This window comes from Erpetoichthys calabaricus, chromosome 1, assembly GCF_900747795.2.
Source record: "Erpetoichthys calabaricus chromosome 1, fErpCal1.3, whole genome shotgun sequence".
NCBI classification, from domain to species: Eukaryota; Metazoa; Chordata; class Cladistia; order Polypteriformes; family Polypteridae; genus Erpetoichthys; species Erpetoichthys calabaricus.
The window spans coordinates 143,202,692-143,221,900 of record NC_041394.2 but is presented as its reverse complement, the minus strand read 5'-3'; the positions used below and the strand labels follow the sequence as shown (position 1 = coordinate 143,221,900).

Below are 19,209 nucleotides of genomic sequence, written 5' to 3'. Positions count from 1 at the left end.
TGCTGTATCTTTAGACCATAATACACTTTTCCCAGTTTTCCATTTAGGTGATGAATAAACTTTCTATTGCTTTTATTAAAATTTTCATAAAGAAACGGATTTGCTCCAGGTAGAAATAATGTTCTTCAGGCCAGACATTACAACTTTACAGTACTGGCTTTTATCTTGACGCAGATGTTTCAATACACATTTACCTGGTTAGGAGAAGAAGTAATGAAGCTGGACTTCCTCATAATTTCTGCCATCTGAGCAAAGAGAGTGTTGTTTACCAAGACAGGCTTGCATTGGAAAATATTCTTGCAATGGGGGCAATCATGGACTTCAGTGTTATCAAGGTGGCTCCAGTATTTCAGTATGCATTTCATACAATAGGTGTGTCCACATGGAAGATCAACCGGGTCCTCCAGGAGCTCCAAGCACACCCGGCAAGTCAGCTGATCCTTCATGCACAAGGCACTCGCCATTACAACTGTAGAGGCAGAATAATGTAAACAGTGAAATGAATGAGGAAATGTAACAGTCAAAATACCAGAATGCCATCACACAATACAAACACAATGTGAATTGGTGAAAAACCTCAACAAAATGAAAAAAACATTACAACCACATCAATAGTGGCCAAATACAGATGCTGAAAGATCTCAATAGGCAAGGAGCAAAAGTTTTGTTTTTTGATTGTGCAGTAAGAAATGGAAAAAAAATGTATTTCCTTTACTCCATTTCCAATTAAATTGTCTGCAAAATGAAACAACTTGAGCCTAAAGATTCGACTCAAGGGATACACCAAATAAAACAATCCAGGCACACTAACAATACACAAAAGTAGTATAATGCATGCACCTTCTGTCAAAATGTCAAAAAATGATTGATGAGTTAAGCCCCGCCCCTTTTGGGATTGACATCATAAACTCCCGCCCCCTTCCGGTGTTCCCGGCCGGATGTCCGGTCCTTCCTTGAACCCTCCCTTTCTGTTTTTACCCCAGGAAACATCTGTCCCTTCCTTGAACCCTCCCATCCTGTTTTTACCCCAGGAAACGGCCAAGATCCGTTTGGCGGATGTCCGGTCATTCCTTGAACCCTCCCATCCTGTTTTTAAACCAGGAAACATCTGTCCCTTCCTTGAACCCTCCCATCCTGTTTTTACCCCGGGAAATGGCCAAGACTTTATTTGATGGATGGGTGCCCCCTCCTTGAACCCGCCCCCACTTCTCCCGAGGACAAGTTCAGGCAAGTCTGTAGCAGACCCTGCCGTCCGCACCTCTTGGTGGTCGCAGGTCTTCTGACTTAGAGTTTCCTGCCCACACTCGGTTAACCCTGAGGACGCCCCCTTCCGATTCCCCACCCCTAGAGGAAAAGACCGCCCACACACACACACACACACACACACACACAACGGATGGCCATCATAGTCATTTTGACTCCGAGTCCAGCCCCAGGCCAGTCCTTGATCATTTCTCCCCGAGGAGAGACAACCACACAAATGTTTCAGCCTGTCCATTCTGCCTTATAGCCATTCCTGACTCTAGTGCTTTGGGTAAGAAACTTTATTATTTAAAATATCTAACCTTTTATTTAAGTCAAAATGATTTTCTTCAACTCACAGACGCTCTCTAAGCTGAAAAAGCCATTACTTCACCCCAGCCGGGTGCTGTCCGGCTCTCTGTCTCGGAGCAGGAGGCCTCTGCCTGTAGCCCGAGGAGAGATCGCCTCCACACACACACGCACACGCAACCCAACATGTTAAGGAAGGGCCCCTACCATCCATGCCTCTTGGGGATCATTCCTGTCTCTAGTGCTTTGGGCAAGAAACTCTATGATTTAAAATATCTATTCCTTTATCTAAGTAAATGATTTCTTCACAGACCGTCTCTAAGCTGAAAAAGCCTTTACTTCAACCCGCAGGGTGCTGTCCGGCTCTCTGTAGTTTTCAAATACAAGCTGCCCGGTTCTCTTCGTCTACACACAGCCTCTTGGAGCAGACCGCTGCGCGTGCACGCAAACTTTCTGACCGCACAGCCCCAGGAAACTGACAGACCCACAGGATGCGTCCTTCGAGCAGAGTGGTTTAGACCCTACCCCCAAGGCTACGAGCCTCAGGCGCTGCGTTCTCAGCGCATGCGTATCAGGAGCTAAACCCCACGAAATGTAAAAGTTTTTAATGATAACGAGATTGATATAAGATCTGTAAAATAATAGGCAACAGGATCCTTTTAAATAACGTTTGAGACGTATAAATTTTACCCCCAGGAGTTATATATTTAAAAAATCCCTGCCAAGTGAAATTGTCTTAAGCACCTCAGATCGTTCGGGGGCAGTGTAAAAATGGTCTCACCTTGTGATATTAAAAGATTTCGAATGCTTACAAAGTTGACTTTTCAACCCGAACAATACAAGGATGTTCACGGTCATCAGCTCTGACATCCTGAAGCTAAGGGGGGTGGGGGTGTAGCTATTAGGACTGATCAATCCTTATACCGACACAAAAGATGTTCACACATAATTACTTTAACATAAGGTTCAGTTTGAAACACACTTAAAGTGAGGCCACACATTTGCTAAAATAAATCTATGCATAACGAAGGACCTTTTTTTAAAAATACAGGACTTTTCGGTGTCCGGCCATCTGCACAGAGCACCGACAGTCAATATAACGGTAAGAACCGTTCAGGATTATTATAAGTGTTAAACGAGCATGTTTTAAAACGGAGGGATGAATCCTTATATTGTATACTTAATATTTTCCAAGTTGATTCTCCGGTAATTCCATTTTAAAAATATTTGTTTACAGTGTGCAGGAATTATCAGCATGTTAATTTACACACAGCGCATGTGTAGGAGCGTGAGCGCGCTCGTGTGTATATAAATTGTAGCATTTTATATTTCTATCTCTCTATCTACGTGTACGACGATTAATGTTCATAGGACTGAAGCAATATTAGTTTTTTTTTTTCTCTTACCGAAACGGGCTTTACAATCAGTTAAGTTTTGTCTCGGCGTCTGAAATTCAAACAGGTTCTCTCCTCTGAGAATATTCAGGCCTGGTTTAAAAGAGCAGGCCGGGTGTGTGTAATAGCTCGGACATAAGACGTCAGTATTCTGAACTATGTACTCGGTTATTTTTTGTACGGAGCCGCCTGTTTTAAAAGTCTGATAACGAAACATTTATGCTTTATAAAAATTCTCATTTGGACAGCCGGCTGGAGACAGATTGACTGAACCCTGAACACGGACCCAAGAATTTATATCTTAATACACGGGGGCTCTGAGATCAGGCTGTCTGTTTTTATTTAAGTCTTTAGATTTTAAAAAGTTTGCTTGCGAGTGTATTCATATTTATACCCGTGATCCTATTAAACTAGTAATGAAAGGAATGGACGCGTTTAATAGGGGTCCGAGAAAACCCTCCCTTCTGATTTAAAAGGGTTTTTAACGGTAATTTTCTATCGCAGAGTTTTTAAACGGTGCAACGAGCCATCTTCAGCAGAGGGTTGAGTGTGCGTGTGTTACTGGGATATGTTTTAAGATACTTTACCAGGCACAGAGTATCCAATATATTAACACGGTACTAGTCAGGATTTCACTATGTTTTTTAATCTGGTACCTCCTTTTTCCATCTTGTGCATTGTTCAGTAAACCTTATTTTGGTGGATCAGAACATTTTGCTTACACCCCAATCATTATTCTCTTTAGGTTTTGAACTGTTATACATACATTTTATAAGTTTCAGCAGTCCTTGTTTCTGTGACAGTAACTTAATCATATGGTGTAAAATCCAGACTACTCACTTTTTAAAAGCTCTGAATTTACCAATTCAATCAATATGTCAGCTTTGAATCCATTTCACCAAGGCAATTGGGGGCTTCCTCTTTGTAGATTTTAGTTTGAAGGGACAGCATTTCTCAACCTTTAAAACTGTGTTATGAAAACTTTGGTCGCAAATACGTAATCGTGTCCCCCTAACGTTTTTCTTTTTTTTGAAAGGAGCCCCTAATACCAATTTGTTCTTTTTAAGTAATGATATAACATAGAGGCACGTTTTATTATACCTACTTAACTTTTAGCGACATTTATCTAACTCTATATTTATTTTTCTAGCATCAGAATGTAGTTTGAGTTAATTTGTTATGGTTTCAATAGATGTATTTTTCATATTTTCGATTCTTGTTTTCTTTTTGTTACGTCGCGTCCCCTCCCCCTAGGGGGACAGCCCCACAGTTTGGGAATCACTGTGTAGGGGATGATTTGTAAAACACTCTGCTTCACTTCAAGTTAAAGTAGATTTGCTCGGTTATTCAGCTGTCCATTTTTGTTATAAATTGTATTTAGTCTCTCTTTATTTACTAAACGTTTTATATGTTGAATAGAAAACAGTTATCTTGTTCAGGTTTTAACTTAAAACAGCATTTTCATCATCAGGCTATGAGCACTTTGATACTCAGGGTGCTTTGTATAATACAAAGTTTTAGAAATTCTCTTACTGCTTGGTAATAGCCTTCCATTTTATCGCAGTTATAAGCCCCTGAAAAATAAGAATGGCTGTAGTACGTTATATAAGCCTATACACTACAGGGCTGATCAGGCTTATTTTGGACATGTTAGGCAAATCAGGAAGGAAAATGTTTTAGTGAATAGTTACATAATATCTATTACCAGTAACGGCGTACTGCACGATAACGTGCAGTGAATACACTTGACTTGAGCATTCATATTATTTCTCCTCTTTCTCTGGACGTGTAGCATTCGTCTGCTCAGAGGATGAGAGGCTTGCTGCTTCCTGAGCAGCTCTTTTTTTTCTTCTCCACCCTAGAGGCCCCGCTTCTCACGCATGCGCAGCACGGCCGCCCTGCTGCGCTGTGCCGAGAGTTGATTCAACAATAAAATAAAAAAGAGTAATAAAATCATCACCCGAAAGCGGATAGTAGCCGTCACGTAGTATATGTGTAACAAATTTCAAATCAATAGGTTTGCGAGCTGCAGGTGATGAAAAATCCTGAACAGACAAACGAACAGCTACAGTAGCTTATTATAGAAGAAGATATGTGTTAGCACAAGGATTACAAGTTTACTAAAACTGTGAGGTTTATTCTTTCTTTTAGGTAGTCCAAGTTACATTGGACATCTAGCCTTGAAAACGGCTTTTTCCCCCATCTGTTTGTGAAAAAAAAAAACATCCTTTGTTTGAGTCGCATTCAGGGTGAAGGGGATGTAAGTTTGAACTGTAATTCCAAGAGTCAAGAAGTGGTTGCATTCTTCTTGATTACGAGTCAAAGGCCCCGGGGTTTGTGCGGTGATCATGGTCAAGGGCAGATTTAAGCTAGACATTCTTATTATTATTATTCCAAAATGAAACATTGACTCGCCCATATCCACATCAAGCAAGTATCACAAATACAAGACAGTAAAAAACTAAATTTACAAACAATAAGTCGCAGAGGAAATTAAAAAACATATTAAGAACGGATCAACAGGGGATCAACCCAAACTCACAGCACACTGCAACTGAACCTACGTGTTTTGCAGTATATTATTAGCTAAACGGTCATCTATTTAGCCCGTTCCTCGGATTTGCAATGAGTTGGGCAAAACATTATTTAACATCTGAGACTATGAGGCTAATTAACTTTAGACTGGTATTGTTAGGACCTTATCCGGCACTAAAATTTGGGTTCCTCCAGAGTCAGGAAGAACATGAAAAAGTGGAGTTATAAAGGAGTTATTACAATTTGAAAAATTGTCATAAGGTATAAAAAAACATTGATATGGGGACAAAACCAGCATGAAAAGAAACCTTTTTGAAATAAATAATAAGCTTTTTTGACGTGAACAGTCTGGAATAGTCTGAAGATGTCTTAAAGAGTTAATTTTTAAATAAAGCTTGCAAAAGTAATATTAAAAATATTAAAACTAAATAAAAACATAGAAGTACCATTTAATGATATCAACTAGTGTTAAGTATATTATCAAGCACTGGGCGCTGTTTATAAGGTTTAATTAATTTTGAAATTAACCATAGTTTGATACAGCTTTAAGAATGAGAATGCAAGACAAACCTATACATTAGAACACTCTAGACGAGAACAGGCCATTCAGCCCATCAAAGATCGCCAGTACTATCCACTTATTTGCACTTAATAACAAATGTTGCCGTTTCGATTAGGGGTATCTTGGATCTGTGTTTTATTTTAACCTTTTGACAAGAAACCCCTGGTCAGCGAAATATACCCCATATATTGAAAATGAACCGTGCCGACATGCTAACTAAATAGATATAAGATATTTTAGAATATGGACCTGGGCTCTACCCAGATGATTCTGACAAACTAAGGGGTCTCCACTTCATTGCCAAACTTTCTGCGGGTGCTACGGATCTTGTAATGGAGAATGCAAAAGATTCTATAATCTTTAAGGGGCATGTGTCCACAGTGTTAACCAACCATAGTACGTGATGTTCAAAATTCAACTAGTGTTTTTCAGAAGAGATAGGACAAGTGCGGCGTGTGTTCTGTATTCTCTTTTCTGTATTAACAATTCACAATGACCAGACTCCCGAGACCTTAGGTTTTTTTTTTTATGTAGAAGTACATTTCACAAACATGAATAAGAGACAATCCATCAAACCGCTCTTGACCCAAAACAGGACCAAGCAGGGGGTGGGACCGACATCCCTCAAAATGCTTTTGACACAAAGAAGGGCCAATCAGGCGGGTGGGGTGGGACACTCTTTTCAAAGAGTCTTTGGCCGCCCCCAAGCGGACAGGATTTGCCGGGCTATAAAACAACTTTTTCAATGACACTCCATCCTTGACAGTGAAAGAAATTAGGGTTAAGGTTTAAAAATCAAATGTTACTTTATTGGTCATTTTCAAAAACAATACTAAAATTCAGAGAGGTTTTACCAACCACTTCAAAACAATATTACAACTGAGCAGCCTGTGATATCACCGGGACATTCTGTTCAGACACTTCATCTGATTTTCCATGTCATTTACCCCGTAAAACCCTAAAGGTCCATCAGACCTATCCGGTACATAAAAAATGTTGTTTAGAGAAAGCATCGGCTATTTACCGTATTTTTGAGTAAGAGGCTTCGTCCGTGTTATAAAAGTCTTGTACGTTGTACAATCGACTCCTTAATAAAATGTTCATTTTTCAGTTCGTCAGCAGCATTTCGTACAAAGGCATGAAACGGCCGAAAGATGTTGAAACAGTCCAGAGTCTTGATGACCAGGCTCCTGAGCCACGGTTTGCGGAAAACAGACAGCAGCTGCTGAACCGGTCAGTCTCAAACAGACACGTAGTCCGTGTCTGGCCAGATTGGTCTATTCAACATCCTTGATAGGTACTTTTAGGTACCGATCCATTATTATATCCTGCAGAGCCGCCATCCAACTCTGGCCCAGCTTCAGAGCCTTTGGAAATGTTTCATCCAGGGGCCGTCAGTTTGGGGGCGGCCAAAGACTCTTTGAAAAGAGTGTCCCACCCCACCCGCCTGATTGGCCCTTCTTTGTGTCAAAAGCATTTTGAGGGATGTCGGTCCCACCCCCTGCTTGGTCCTGTTTTGGGTCAAGAGCGGTTTGATGGATTGTCTCTTATTCATGTTTGTGAAATGTACTTCTACATAAAAAAAAAAACCTAAGGTCTCGGGAGTCTGGTCATTGTGAATTGTTAATACAGAAAAGAGAATACAGAACACACGCCGCACTTGTCCTATCTCTTCTGAAAAACACTAGTTGAATTTTGAACATCACGTACTATGGTTGGTTAACACTGTGGACACATGCCCCTTAAAGATTATAGAATCTTTTGCATTCTCCATTACAAGATCCGTAGCACCCGCAGAAAGTTTGGCAATGAAGTGGAGACCCCTTAGTTTGTCAGAATCATCTGGGTAGAGCCCAGGTCCATATTCTAAAATATCTTATATCTATTTAGTTAGCATGTCGGCACGGTTCATTTTCAATATATGGGGTATATTTCGCTGACCAGGGGTTTCTTGTCAAAAGGTTAAAATAAAACACAGATCCAAGATACCCCTAATCGAAACGGCAACATTTGTTATTAAGTGCAAATAAGTGGATAGTACTGGCGATCTTTGATGGGCTGAATGGCCTGTTCTCGTCTAGAGTGTTCTAATGTATAGGTTTGTCTTGCATTCTCATTCTTAAAGCTGTATCAAACTATGGTTAATTTCAAAATTAATTAAACCTTATAAACAGCGCCCAGTGCTTGATAATATACTTAACACTAGTTGATATCATTAAATGGTACTTCTATGTTTTTATTTAGTTTTAATATTTTTAATATTACTTTTGCAAGCTTTATTTAAAAATTAACTCTTTAAGACATCTTCAGACTATTCCAGACTGTTCACGTCAAAAAAGCTTATTATTTATTTCAAAAAGGTTTCTTTTCATGCTGGTTTTGTCCCCATATCAATGTTTTTTTATACCTTATGACAATTTTTCAAATTGTAATAACTCCTTTATAACTCCACTTTTTCATGTTCTTCCTGACTCTGGAGGAACCCAAATTTTAGTGCCGGATAAGGTCCTAACAATACCAGTCTAAAGTTAATTAGCCTCATAGTCTCAGATGTTAAATAATGTTTTGCCCAACTCATTGCAAATCCGAGGAACGGGCTAAATAGATGACCGTTTAGCTAATAATATACTGCAAAACACGTAGGTTCAGTTGCAGTGTGCTGTGAGTTTGGGTTGATCCCCTGTTGATCCGTTCTTAATATGTTTTTTAATTTCCTCTGCGACTTATTGTTTGTAAATTTAGTTTTTTACTGTCTTGTATTTGTGATACTTGCTTGATGTGGATATGGGCGAGTCAATGTTTCATTTTGGAATAATAATAATAAGAATGTCTAGCTTAAATCTGCCCTTGACCATGATCACCGCACAAACCCCGGGGCCTTTGACTCGTAATCAAGAAGAATGCAACCACTTCTTGACTCTTGGAATTACAGTTCAAACTTACATCCCCTTCACCCTGAATGCGACTCAAACAAAGGATGTTTTTTTTTTTCACAAACAGATGGGGGAAAAAGCCGTTTTCAAGGCTAGATGTCCAATGTAACTTGGACTACCTAAAAGAAAGAATAAACCTCACAGTTTTAGTAAACTTGTAATCCTTGTGCTAACACATATCTTCTTCTATAATAAGCTACTGTAGCTGTTCGTTTGTCTGTTCAGGATTTTTCATCACCTGCAGCTCGCAAACCTATTGATTTGAAATTTGTTACACATATACTACGTGACGGCTACTATCCGCTTTCGGGTGATGATTTTATTACTCTTTTTTATTTTATTGTTGAATCAACTCTCGGCACAGCGCAGCAGGGCGGCCGTGCTGCGCATGCGTGAGAAGCGGGGCCTCTAGGGTGGAGAAGAAAAAAAAGAGCTGCTCAGGAAGCAGCAAGCCTCTCATCCTCTGAGCAGACGAATGCTACACGTCCAGAGAAAGAGGAGAAATAATATGAATGCTCAAGTCAAGTGTATTCACTGCACGTTATCGTGCAGTACGCCGTTACTGGTAATAGATATTATGTAACTATTCACTAAAACATTTTCCTTCCTGATTTGCCTAACATGTCCAAAATAAGCCTGATCAGCCCTGTAGTGTATAGGCTTATATAACGTACTACAGCCATTCTTATTTTTCAGGGGCTTATAACTGCGATAAAATGGAAGGCTATTACCAAGCAGTAAGAGAATTTCTAAAACTTTGTATTATACAAAGCACCCTGAGTATCAAAGTGCTCATAGCCTGATGATGAAAATGCTGTTTTAAGTTAAAACCTGAACAAGATAACTGTTTTCTATTCAACATATAAAACGTTTAGTAAATAAAGAGAGACTAAATACAATTTATAACAAAAATGGACAGCTGAATAACCGAGCAAATCTACTTTAACTTGAAGTGAAGCAGAGTGTTTTACAAATCATCCCCTACACAGTGATTCCCAAACTGTGGGGCTGTCCCCCTAGGGGGAGGGGACGCGACGTAACAAAAAGAAAACAAGAATCGAAAATATGAAAAATACATCTATTGAAACCATAACAAATTAACTCAAACTACATTCTGATGCTAGAAAAATAAATATAGAGTTAGATAAATGTCGCTAAAAGTTAAGTAGGTATAATAAAACGTGCCTCTATGTTATATCATTACTTAAAAAGAACAAATTGGTATTAGGGGCTCCTTTCAAAAAAAAGAAAAACGTTAGGGGGACACGATTACGTATTTGCGACCAAAGTTTTCATAACACAGTTTTAAAGGTTGAGAAATGCTGTCCCTTCAAACTAAAATCTACAAAGAGGAAGCCCCCAATTGCCTTGGTGAAATGGATTCAAAGCTGACATATTGATTGAATTGGTAAATTCAGAGCTTTTAAAAAGTGAGTAGTCTGGATTTTACACCATATGATTAAGTTACTGTCACAGAAACAAGGACTGCTGAAACTTATAAAATGTATGTATAACAGTTCAAAACCTAAAGAGAATAATGATTGGGGTGTAAGCAAAATGTTCTGATCCACCAAAATAAGGTTTACTGAACAATGCACAAGATGGAAAAAGGAGGTACCAGATTAAAAAACATAGTGAAATCCTGACTAGTACCGTGTTAATATATTGGATACTCTGTGCCTGGTAAAGTATCTTAAAACATATCCCAGTAACACACGCACACTCAACCCTCTGCTGAAGATGGCTCGTTGCACCGTTTAAAAACTCTGCGATAGAAAATTACCGTTAAAAACCCTTTTAAATCAGAAGGGAGGGTTTTCTCGGACCCCTATTAAACGCGTCCATTCCTTTCATTACTAGTTTAATAGGATCACGGGTATAAATATGAATACACTCGCAAGCAAACTTTTTAAAATCTAAAGACTTAAATAAAAACAGACAGCCTGATCTCAGAGCCCCCGTGTATTAAGATATAAATTCTTGGGTCCGTGTTCAGGGTTCAGTCAATCTGTCTCCAGCCGGCTGTCCAAATGAGAATTTTTATAAAGCATAAATGTTTCGTTATCAGACTTTTAAAACAGGCGGCTCCGTACAAAAAATAACCGAGTACATAGTTCAGAATACTGACGTCTTATGTCCGAGCTATTACACACACCCGGCCTGCTCTTTTAAACCAGGCCTGAATATTCTCAGAGGAGAGAACCTGTTTGAATTTCAGACGCCGAGACAAAACTTAACTGATTGTAAAGCCCGTTTCGGTAAGAGAAAAAAAAAAACTAATATTGCTTCAGTCCTATGAACATTAATCGTCGTACACGTAGATAGAGAGATAGAAATATAAAATGCTACAATTTATATACACACGAGCGCGCTCACGCTCCTACACATGCGCTGTGTGTAAATTAACATGCTGATAATTCCTGCACACTGTAAACAAATATTTTTAAAATGGAATTACCGGAGAATCAACTTGGAAAATATTAAGTATACAATATAAGGATTCATCCCTCCGTTTTAAAACATGCTCGTTTAACACTTATAATAATCCTGAACGGTTCTTACCGTTATATTGACTGTCGGTGCTCTGTGCAGATGGCCGGACACCGAAAAGTCCTGTATTTTTAAAAAAAGGTCCTTCGTTATGCATAGATTTATTTTAGCAAATGTGTGGCCTCACTTTAAGTGTGTTTCAAACTGAACCTTATGTTAAAGTAATTATGTGTGAACATCTTTTGTGTCGGTATAAGGATTGATCAGTCCTAATAGCTACACCCCCACCCCCCTTAGCTTCAGGATGTCAGAGCTGATGACCGTGAACATCCTTGTATTGTTCGGGTTGAAAAGTCAACTTTGTAAGCATTCGAAATCTTTTAATATCACAAGGTGAGACCATTTTTACACTGCCCCCGAACGATCTGAGGTGCTTAAGACAATTTCACTTGGCAGGGATTTTTTAAATATATAACTCCTGGGGGTAAAATTTATACGTCTCAAACGTTATTTAAAAGGATCCTGTTGCCTATTATTTTACAGATCTTATATCAATCTCGTTATCATTAAAAACTTTTACATTTCGTGGGGTTTAGCTCCTGATACGCATGCGCTGAGAACGCAGCGCCTGAGGCTCGTAGCCTTGGGGGTAGGGTCTAAACCACTCTGCTCGAAGGACGCATCCTGTGGGTCTGTCAGTTTCCTGGGGCTGTGCGGTCAGAAAGTTTGCGTGCACGCGCAGCGGTCTGCTCCAAGAGGCTGTGTGTAGACGAAGAGAACCGGGCAGCTTGTATTTGAAAACTACAGAGAGCCGGACAGCACCCTGCGGGTTGAAGTAAAGGCTTTTTCAGCTTAGAGACGGTCTGTGAAGAAATCATTTACTTAGATAAAGGAATAGATATTTTAAATCATAGAGTTTCTTGCCCAAAGCACTAGAGACAGGAATGATCCCCAAGAGGCATGGATGGTAGGGGCCCTTCCTTAACATGTTGGGTTGCGTGTGCGTGTGTGTGTGGAGGCGATCTCTCCTCGGGCTACAGGCAGAGGCCTCCTGCTCCGAGACAGAGAGCCGGACAGCACCCGGCTGGGGTGAAGTAATGGCTTTTTCAGCTTAGAGAGCGTCTGTGAGTTGAAGAAAATCATTTTGACTTAAATAAAAGGTTAGATATTTTAAATAATAAAGTTTCTTACCCAAAGCACTAGAGTCAGGAATGGCTATAAGGCAGAATGGACAGGCTGAAACATTTGTGTGGTTGTCTCTCCTCGGGGAGAAATGATCAAGGACTGGCCTGGGGCTGGACTCGGAGTCAAAATGACTATGATGGCCATCCGTTGTGTGTGTGTGTGTGTGTGTGTGTGTGTGTGGGCGGTCTTTTCCTCTAGGGGTGGGGAATCGGAAGGGGGCGTCCTCAGGGTTAACCGAGTGTGGGCAGGAAACTCTAAGTCAGAAGACCTGCGACCACCAAGAGGTGCGGACGGCAGGGTCTGCTACAGACTTGCCTGAACTTGTCCTCGGGAGAAGTGGGGGCGGGTTCAAGGAGGGGGCACCCATCCATCAAATAAAGTCTTGGCCATTTCCCGGGGTAAAAACAGGATGGGAGGGTTCAAGGAAGGGACAGATGTTTCCTGGTTTAAAAACAGGATGGGAGGGTTCAAGGAATGACCGGACATCCGCCAAACGGATCTTGGCCGTTTCCTGGGGGAAAAACAGGATGGGAGGGTTCAAGGAAGGGACAGATGTTTCCTGGGGTAAAAACAGAAAGGGAGGGTTCAAGGAAGGACCGGACATCCGGCTGGGAACACCGGAAGGGGGCGGGAGTTTATGACGTCAATCCCAAAAGGGGCGGGGCTTAACTCATCAATCATTTTTTGACAGAAGGTGCATGCATTATACTACTCACAAAGGTAAATTGTCTGTTGTTGTTGCCTCTCAGCTAGGGTGTTGAGGGGGTCCGGTTTGGTGGACTCAGGATTGGGTCACTGCATTTTGCAGATGATGTTGTCCTGTTTGCTTCATCAGGCCGTGATCTTCAGCTCTTTCTGGATTGGTTCGCAGCTGAGTGTGAAGCGGCTGGGATGAGAATCAGCACCTCCTAATCTGAGACCATGGTCCTCAGCCGGAAAAGGGTGGAGTGCCCTCTCAGGGATGGGAGCGAGATCCTGCCTAAAGTGGAGGAGTTCAAGTATCTCGGGGTCTTGTTCACAAGTGAGGGAAGAATGGAGCGTGAGATCGACAGGCGGATCGGTGCGGCATCCGCAGTGATGCGGGCTCTGCATCGGTCTGTCGTGGTGAAAAAGGAGCTGAGCCATAAGGCAAAGCTCTCAATTTACCGGTCGATCTATGTTCCTACCCTCACCTATGGTCATGAGCTATGGGTAGTGACCGAAAGAACGAGATCACAAACACAAGCGGCTGAAATGAGTTTCCTCCGCAGGGTGTCTGGGCTCTCCCTTAAAGATAGGGTGAGAAGCTCAGTCATCCGGGAGGGGCTCAGAGTGGAGCCACAGCTCCTCCGCATCGAGAGGAGTCAGATGAGGTGGCTCGGGCATCTGGTCAGGATGCCTCCTGGACGCCTCCCTGGTGAGGTGTTCCGGGCACGTCCAACCGGGAGGAGGCCCCGGGGAAGACCCAGGACATGCTGGAGGGACTATGTCTCTCGGCTGGCCTGGGAACGCCTTGGGATTCTCCTGGAAGAGCTAGAAGAAGTGGCCAGGGAGAGGGAAGTCTGGGTATCTCTGCTCAAGCTGCTGCCCCCGCCACCCGACCTCGGATAAGCGGAAGAGGATGGATGGATGGACGGATGGATGATGTTGCCTCTCAGCACCAGAAGATAGTTTTCAGGAATTCCAAAAGTGTGCATTTTAGATTAACTATTTAATCCAAATATGTTTGGATATTCCCGGTCACAGATTAATGCCATGTCGAAGGATGGTTTTGGGTTTTTGACTGATGTTGGTGGCATAGACTTAGGGTCCTGGTGAACATGCATTTCAGATGTCTGCTAGAGGAAATAGAAAAAAAATAAAAACAAGGGAGGGTCAATGTCTTTTGGTTTCCCTGGGGAGGATGCTTTTTTGTACCTCACTCAGTCTAACGTATGCTTGTTACTGTAGTGACAGAATAACATCATGTTCATCTACATGTCTCCATTTTACAAAAATGATGGCTGTTTTCTTCATTTCTTTTTAAAATAATAATAATAATGATGAGGGAATGAGAAAGGCATAGTAGCTGGCATCCAAACTCAGAAGTGAATGTGAATTAGCTTTAACATAACTTCAATAAAAAATATTTTCAAATGATGTACAGGATGCACACACTGAAATCACTGACACCATAAAAGAGAGTCTCTCCTGGAAGTTGGCATCACTGAGGTCCAACTCTTACTAACTTTTCTGTAAGGTTGACTGAAGCCACCTTGTTTTGTGGGTCTAAATGGCTGTCTTTTTCACTCAAAGTAAAAGTGGTGACCCAGTTTGGCACCAGGTTACATTGTATATGTGTATATACCTGAAGGTGTTCCTAAAAGCAGTCTTTGCTGGGCCTGCTAGTACATAATTTACTTTTGTCTTTTTTTGAAAGGATTCTTCAAATATGTACAGTAGTCTGTAATGGTAAACATACAGGGCTCAAACTAATTCATTAGTATTTCTCATGTAAATGTTTTTTGTATTTGTTTGAATAATGGATTATTTGGTTTTTCAATTATATTATACTGTAACAATACTACTATGAATATAACATAAAACCTTTAAAACAAGTTAAATAATTTTATAGTTCCTTCTAAATATAATTGAATGTGCTCTGTTAATAATTAATAATCATTGCAACTGTGTTTTTCTACCAGTTGTAGAGGATGTATAATTACTTTGTTTGAAAGCCGTGAGAAGAGTATTATAGTAATCAAGTCATCAATCATATAAAATGAAATATGATTTATGTTCCTCACACCATCACCCTCTGTTTCCTCTGTCTGAGCCAATTCTGCACCCATCTACAAACATCACCCTGAACTCCCACTTCTTTTTGCTTGATGCCCAACCTCTCATGTGGCACATTATCAAATGCTTTCTGAAAGTCAAGATAAATAATATCATATGCTCCACTTTGATTGTATCCTTTTGTTGCCTCCTCATAGAATTCCAGCATGTTAGTAAAGCACGACCTTCTTCATCTGAACCCATGCTGACTCCTTTTCTTGCAAAATGTTGCTCAGTCTTATCCTTAATAATTCCTTCCATTAATTTTCCTGTGATGTTAAACTTACTGGCCTATAGTTGCTTGGATCTGCCCTGTCACCCTTTTTATATAAAAAACCCTGTTAACAACAAGAACATTCTAACAATATGTGTTAAAAAAACACTTCTGCATTAGTACCCTGATACTTTCAGTTTTTATGTGTTTCTTTAATCTACTTCACACTTTAAAAAGTTCAAGCATTACAGCTGCTATCTTTCATTATATTTTTCTGTCTATCACATCAACTTACGTACTTTTGTTGAAATAAGGAGCTCTTGTCAGGTAACGTCAGGAAGCTCAATGTGCGGCGCCAGAACCAAAATCCAAGCAATGTGAAAAAACGAAAGGGAGACCTGCACTTATAGAATAGTGTTGCTCAAGAAAGATACGCCTATGACAGTTCTTAATACAGGTTAGTTTCCCGGAAACCAAATCTGAAAGTAATGAGCACGATGCCAATAGTAGTGCTAAGCAATTACAAAACTGAAGGCAAGTACTAACTACAGGGAAATCTGATTAATTCACTATCTCTAACTTGTCAAAATGTATGCCAGGATTTTTCATCAGCATTGCAATACAGGAAAACTACAGCACAAGAGTAAAAAAGTGCATGAGAAAGTAAACAATGTGTTACTTTTGTGAATTCCTTCTTATTACAGTATAATAGTTTGGATTAAGGATAGCATTTTACAGAACTATTAAAATGAAGCAATAAAGTGGCAACCAGGCAGAGGAAGCTTATTTTGTCAAATCAAAAGGCACACTACCACACAAACTGACACTCACTCCAAACAGGACACTTTAGAGCAAGGTTCAGCAAATAATCTTTGGGCCAGAGCCAGCTGTAACTAAGCATAATAAAGCACAGTGATATGGAGGAATGAAAACACTGTGTTACAGACATTTTATCTAAGCTTGGCACAACAGTGCTGTTGGATATTTAGGGGGAGTCAGAATGAAACAGTGGGCGTGTGCAGGGGGTGTGGAGGTTGTGGGTGGCTAAGCACCTGGCCCTGTTGCTCTAAGTATTTCTATTGAGCTTTGCTTTTAAAGGGGAGACCTACCACTCACCCTTCTTCTTAACAGGCTGAATGTCATTTGTAGAGGGCAGTGGATTTCACCCAAGTGAAAAGGCATGGGAGGATATTATTGTGTTGGAGTGCATTGCATCATAGCATTTATGATCATCGTGGGCTGCATTATTTTAGGTGCAGGTTCTAAATATATATTCACTGACATTTTTTTTTCAGTAACAAAACCATAAATGCTGCCTAAAATCAATGTTAAAAAACCCCAAAAATTCATATAGTATTATATTAATGCTACATAATCTGGTGAAGACCAAAATTATTCAGAATGCTTTCATTTCTGGGCTTAAAGGGGCTGCTCTTAACTGGTTCAGGTCATATTTAACTGGTAGACACTTTTCAGTGACTTTTAATTCCTCTTCTTCATCTGCTGCTCCTCTTAAATATGGTGTTCCTCAGGGATCCATTTTGGGTCCTATTTTATTCTCCATATACCTTCACCCTATTGGAGCAATTTTTAGGAAATTTAACATTTCTTTTCACTGCTATGCTGATGATACTCAGGTTTATATTCCCGTCTGCAACTCTACAACAAATCAAATCCACAACTGTCTGTCTGAATTAAGATCCTGGATGGCTAATAATTTTCTTGATCTAAATCAAAATAAAACGGAGGTGCTTATAGTGGGTCCATCAGCTAAAGCCCAAATTGGTCTTGGTCTTCTCGGCTCTTTCTCTGTCTTTTCCAAACCTCAAGTCCGCAATCTTGGTGTTACCTTTGACAGTAACCTCTCTTTTGAGAAACAAATAAATTCTGTAGTCAAGAGTTGCTTTTTCCAACTTCGTCTATTAGATAAGATAAAGCCTTTTTTAACTTCTAGGGATCTCGAGATAGCTACTCATGCGTTTATTTTTTCTCGCCTTGATTACTGCAACTCGCTGTATTCTGAGATTAACAAATCCTTGATACACAGGTTACAGTTGGTACAAAATGCTGCCGCTCACTTTCTGGTTGGGGCAAGAAAGTATGACTCTGTCTCTTCTATTTTAGCTTCTTTACACTGGCTGCCTGTCAGTTTTCGAATTGATTTTAAAATCCTGCTGCTAGTTTTTAAATCTTTACATGGGCTTGCTCCTGCCTATTTATCTGAACTGTGTGTTTTACATCAGCCATCCAGAGTGCTTAGATCTTCTGGTCAGCTGTCTCTGGTTGTCCCTCGTACCAAGTGTAAAACCAAGGGGGACAGGTCTTTTGCAGCTGCTGCTCCTCGCCTGTGGAACTCTTTACCTCATCATATAAAAGAGTCGTCTACAATTGAACTGTTTAAAACAAGATTAAAGACTCATTTCTACTCACTTGCATTCAGTGACCTTCAGTAATACTGATGGCTTCCTCTTTGTGATTATATTACATTACTTCTATTTTTTATGTATATAACATTACTTCTGTTTATTGTGTATTTTATATTCATATATTTTATTTCTATTTATGTTTTATGTTAATCTGTTCTATTTTTGTAAAGCACTTTGGCCACAGCATTACAATGTTTGTTTAAATGTGCTATATAAATAGATTGACATTGACATTGACACAAAATCTTTAAAGGTGCTTTTGTAAAAACTAATTTTTCTAATCAGGTCTGTTAATCACATTGTTAGATTTATGAGATTTGTTATGAGATGTATATTTGTATCGGAATGTGGAAGAAATATTAGCTGGATAATAAAAGTTTCTGAAAGATAATATTTAATGGATAAGAAATTAATAAAAATTTTAAATGCAACAAATTATTGATTCTTTAAAGGATAAGTTCAGTATTTCTTCTCAATCATTATATATACGATATATCTGTCTATAATATATATATATATATATATATAAAATCATATATATTCCTGCGGGCGGCACTGTGGCACAGTGGGTAGCACTGCTGCCTCGCAGTTGGGAGATCTGGGGACCTGGGTTCGCTTCCCGGGTCCGCCCTGCGTGGAGTTTGCATGTTCTCCCCGTGTCTGCGTGGGTTTCCTCCGGGCGCTCAGGTTTCCTCCCACAGTCCAAAGACATGCAGGTTAGGTGGATTGGCGATTCTAAATTGGCCCTAGTGTGTGCTTGGTGTGTGGGTGTGTTTGTGTGTGTCCTGCGGTGGGTTGGCACCCTGCCCAGGATTGGTTCCCTGCCTTGTGCCCTGTGTTGGCTGGGATTGGCTCCAGCAGACCCCTGTGACCCTGTGTTCGGATTCAGCGGGTTGGAAAATGGATGGATGGATATATATTCCTACATGAAAATGCCTTCTAAACTTCTAAAATTATGTGAATTTCCCATCGGGATTAATAAAGTATCTATCTATCTATCTAAACTGAGGGATATTTTAAAAATGTAAAAAAATAACTAGCCCACTCTTGCATTTTATAATAGAGGTAAAGGGTAACATGATTCTATTATAAAGAATTATTATTACCAGATATCTCATTTTTC

The 19,209-nt window shown here is 40.1% G+C and overlaps 1 protein-coding gene across 4 annotated transcripts in view; it reads right to left on the bottom strand.

The window, feature by feature from the left end:
* LOC114643965 (interferon-induced very large GTPase 1-like) overlaps window positions 1–16,074 on the bottom strand; it is a 185,803-nt gene extending 169,729 nt beyond the window's left edge. For 2 of the 4 annotated variants that reach the window (XM_051923304.1, XM_051923311.1), the window contains exons 1-2: window positions 15,956–16,056; window positions 195–469 (exon numbers count right to left, since the gene is read on the bottom strand). In XM_051923304.1, the coding sequence (XP_051779264.1) occupies window positions 195–464 (270 nt within the window). In that variant the 5' untranslated portion in view covers window positions 465–469; window positions 15,956–16,056. Of the gene's footprint in view, window positions 1–194; window positions 470–2,957; window positions 3,048–15,955 lie in introns of those variants that run through there. The other 2 variants (XM_051923303.1, XM_051923308.1) reach the window with 2 other exon arrangements.
* Between the last annotated feature and the right edge of the window lie 3,135 nt (window positions 16,075–19,209).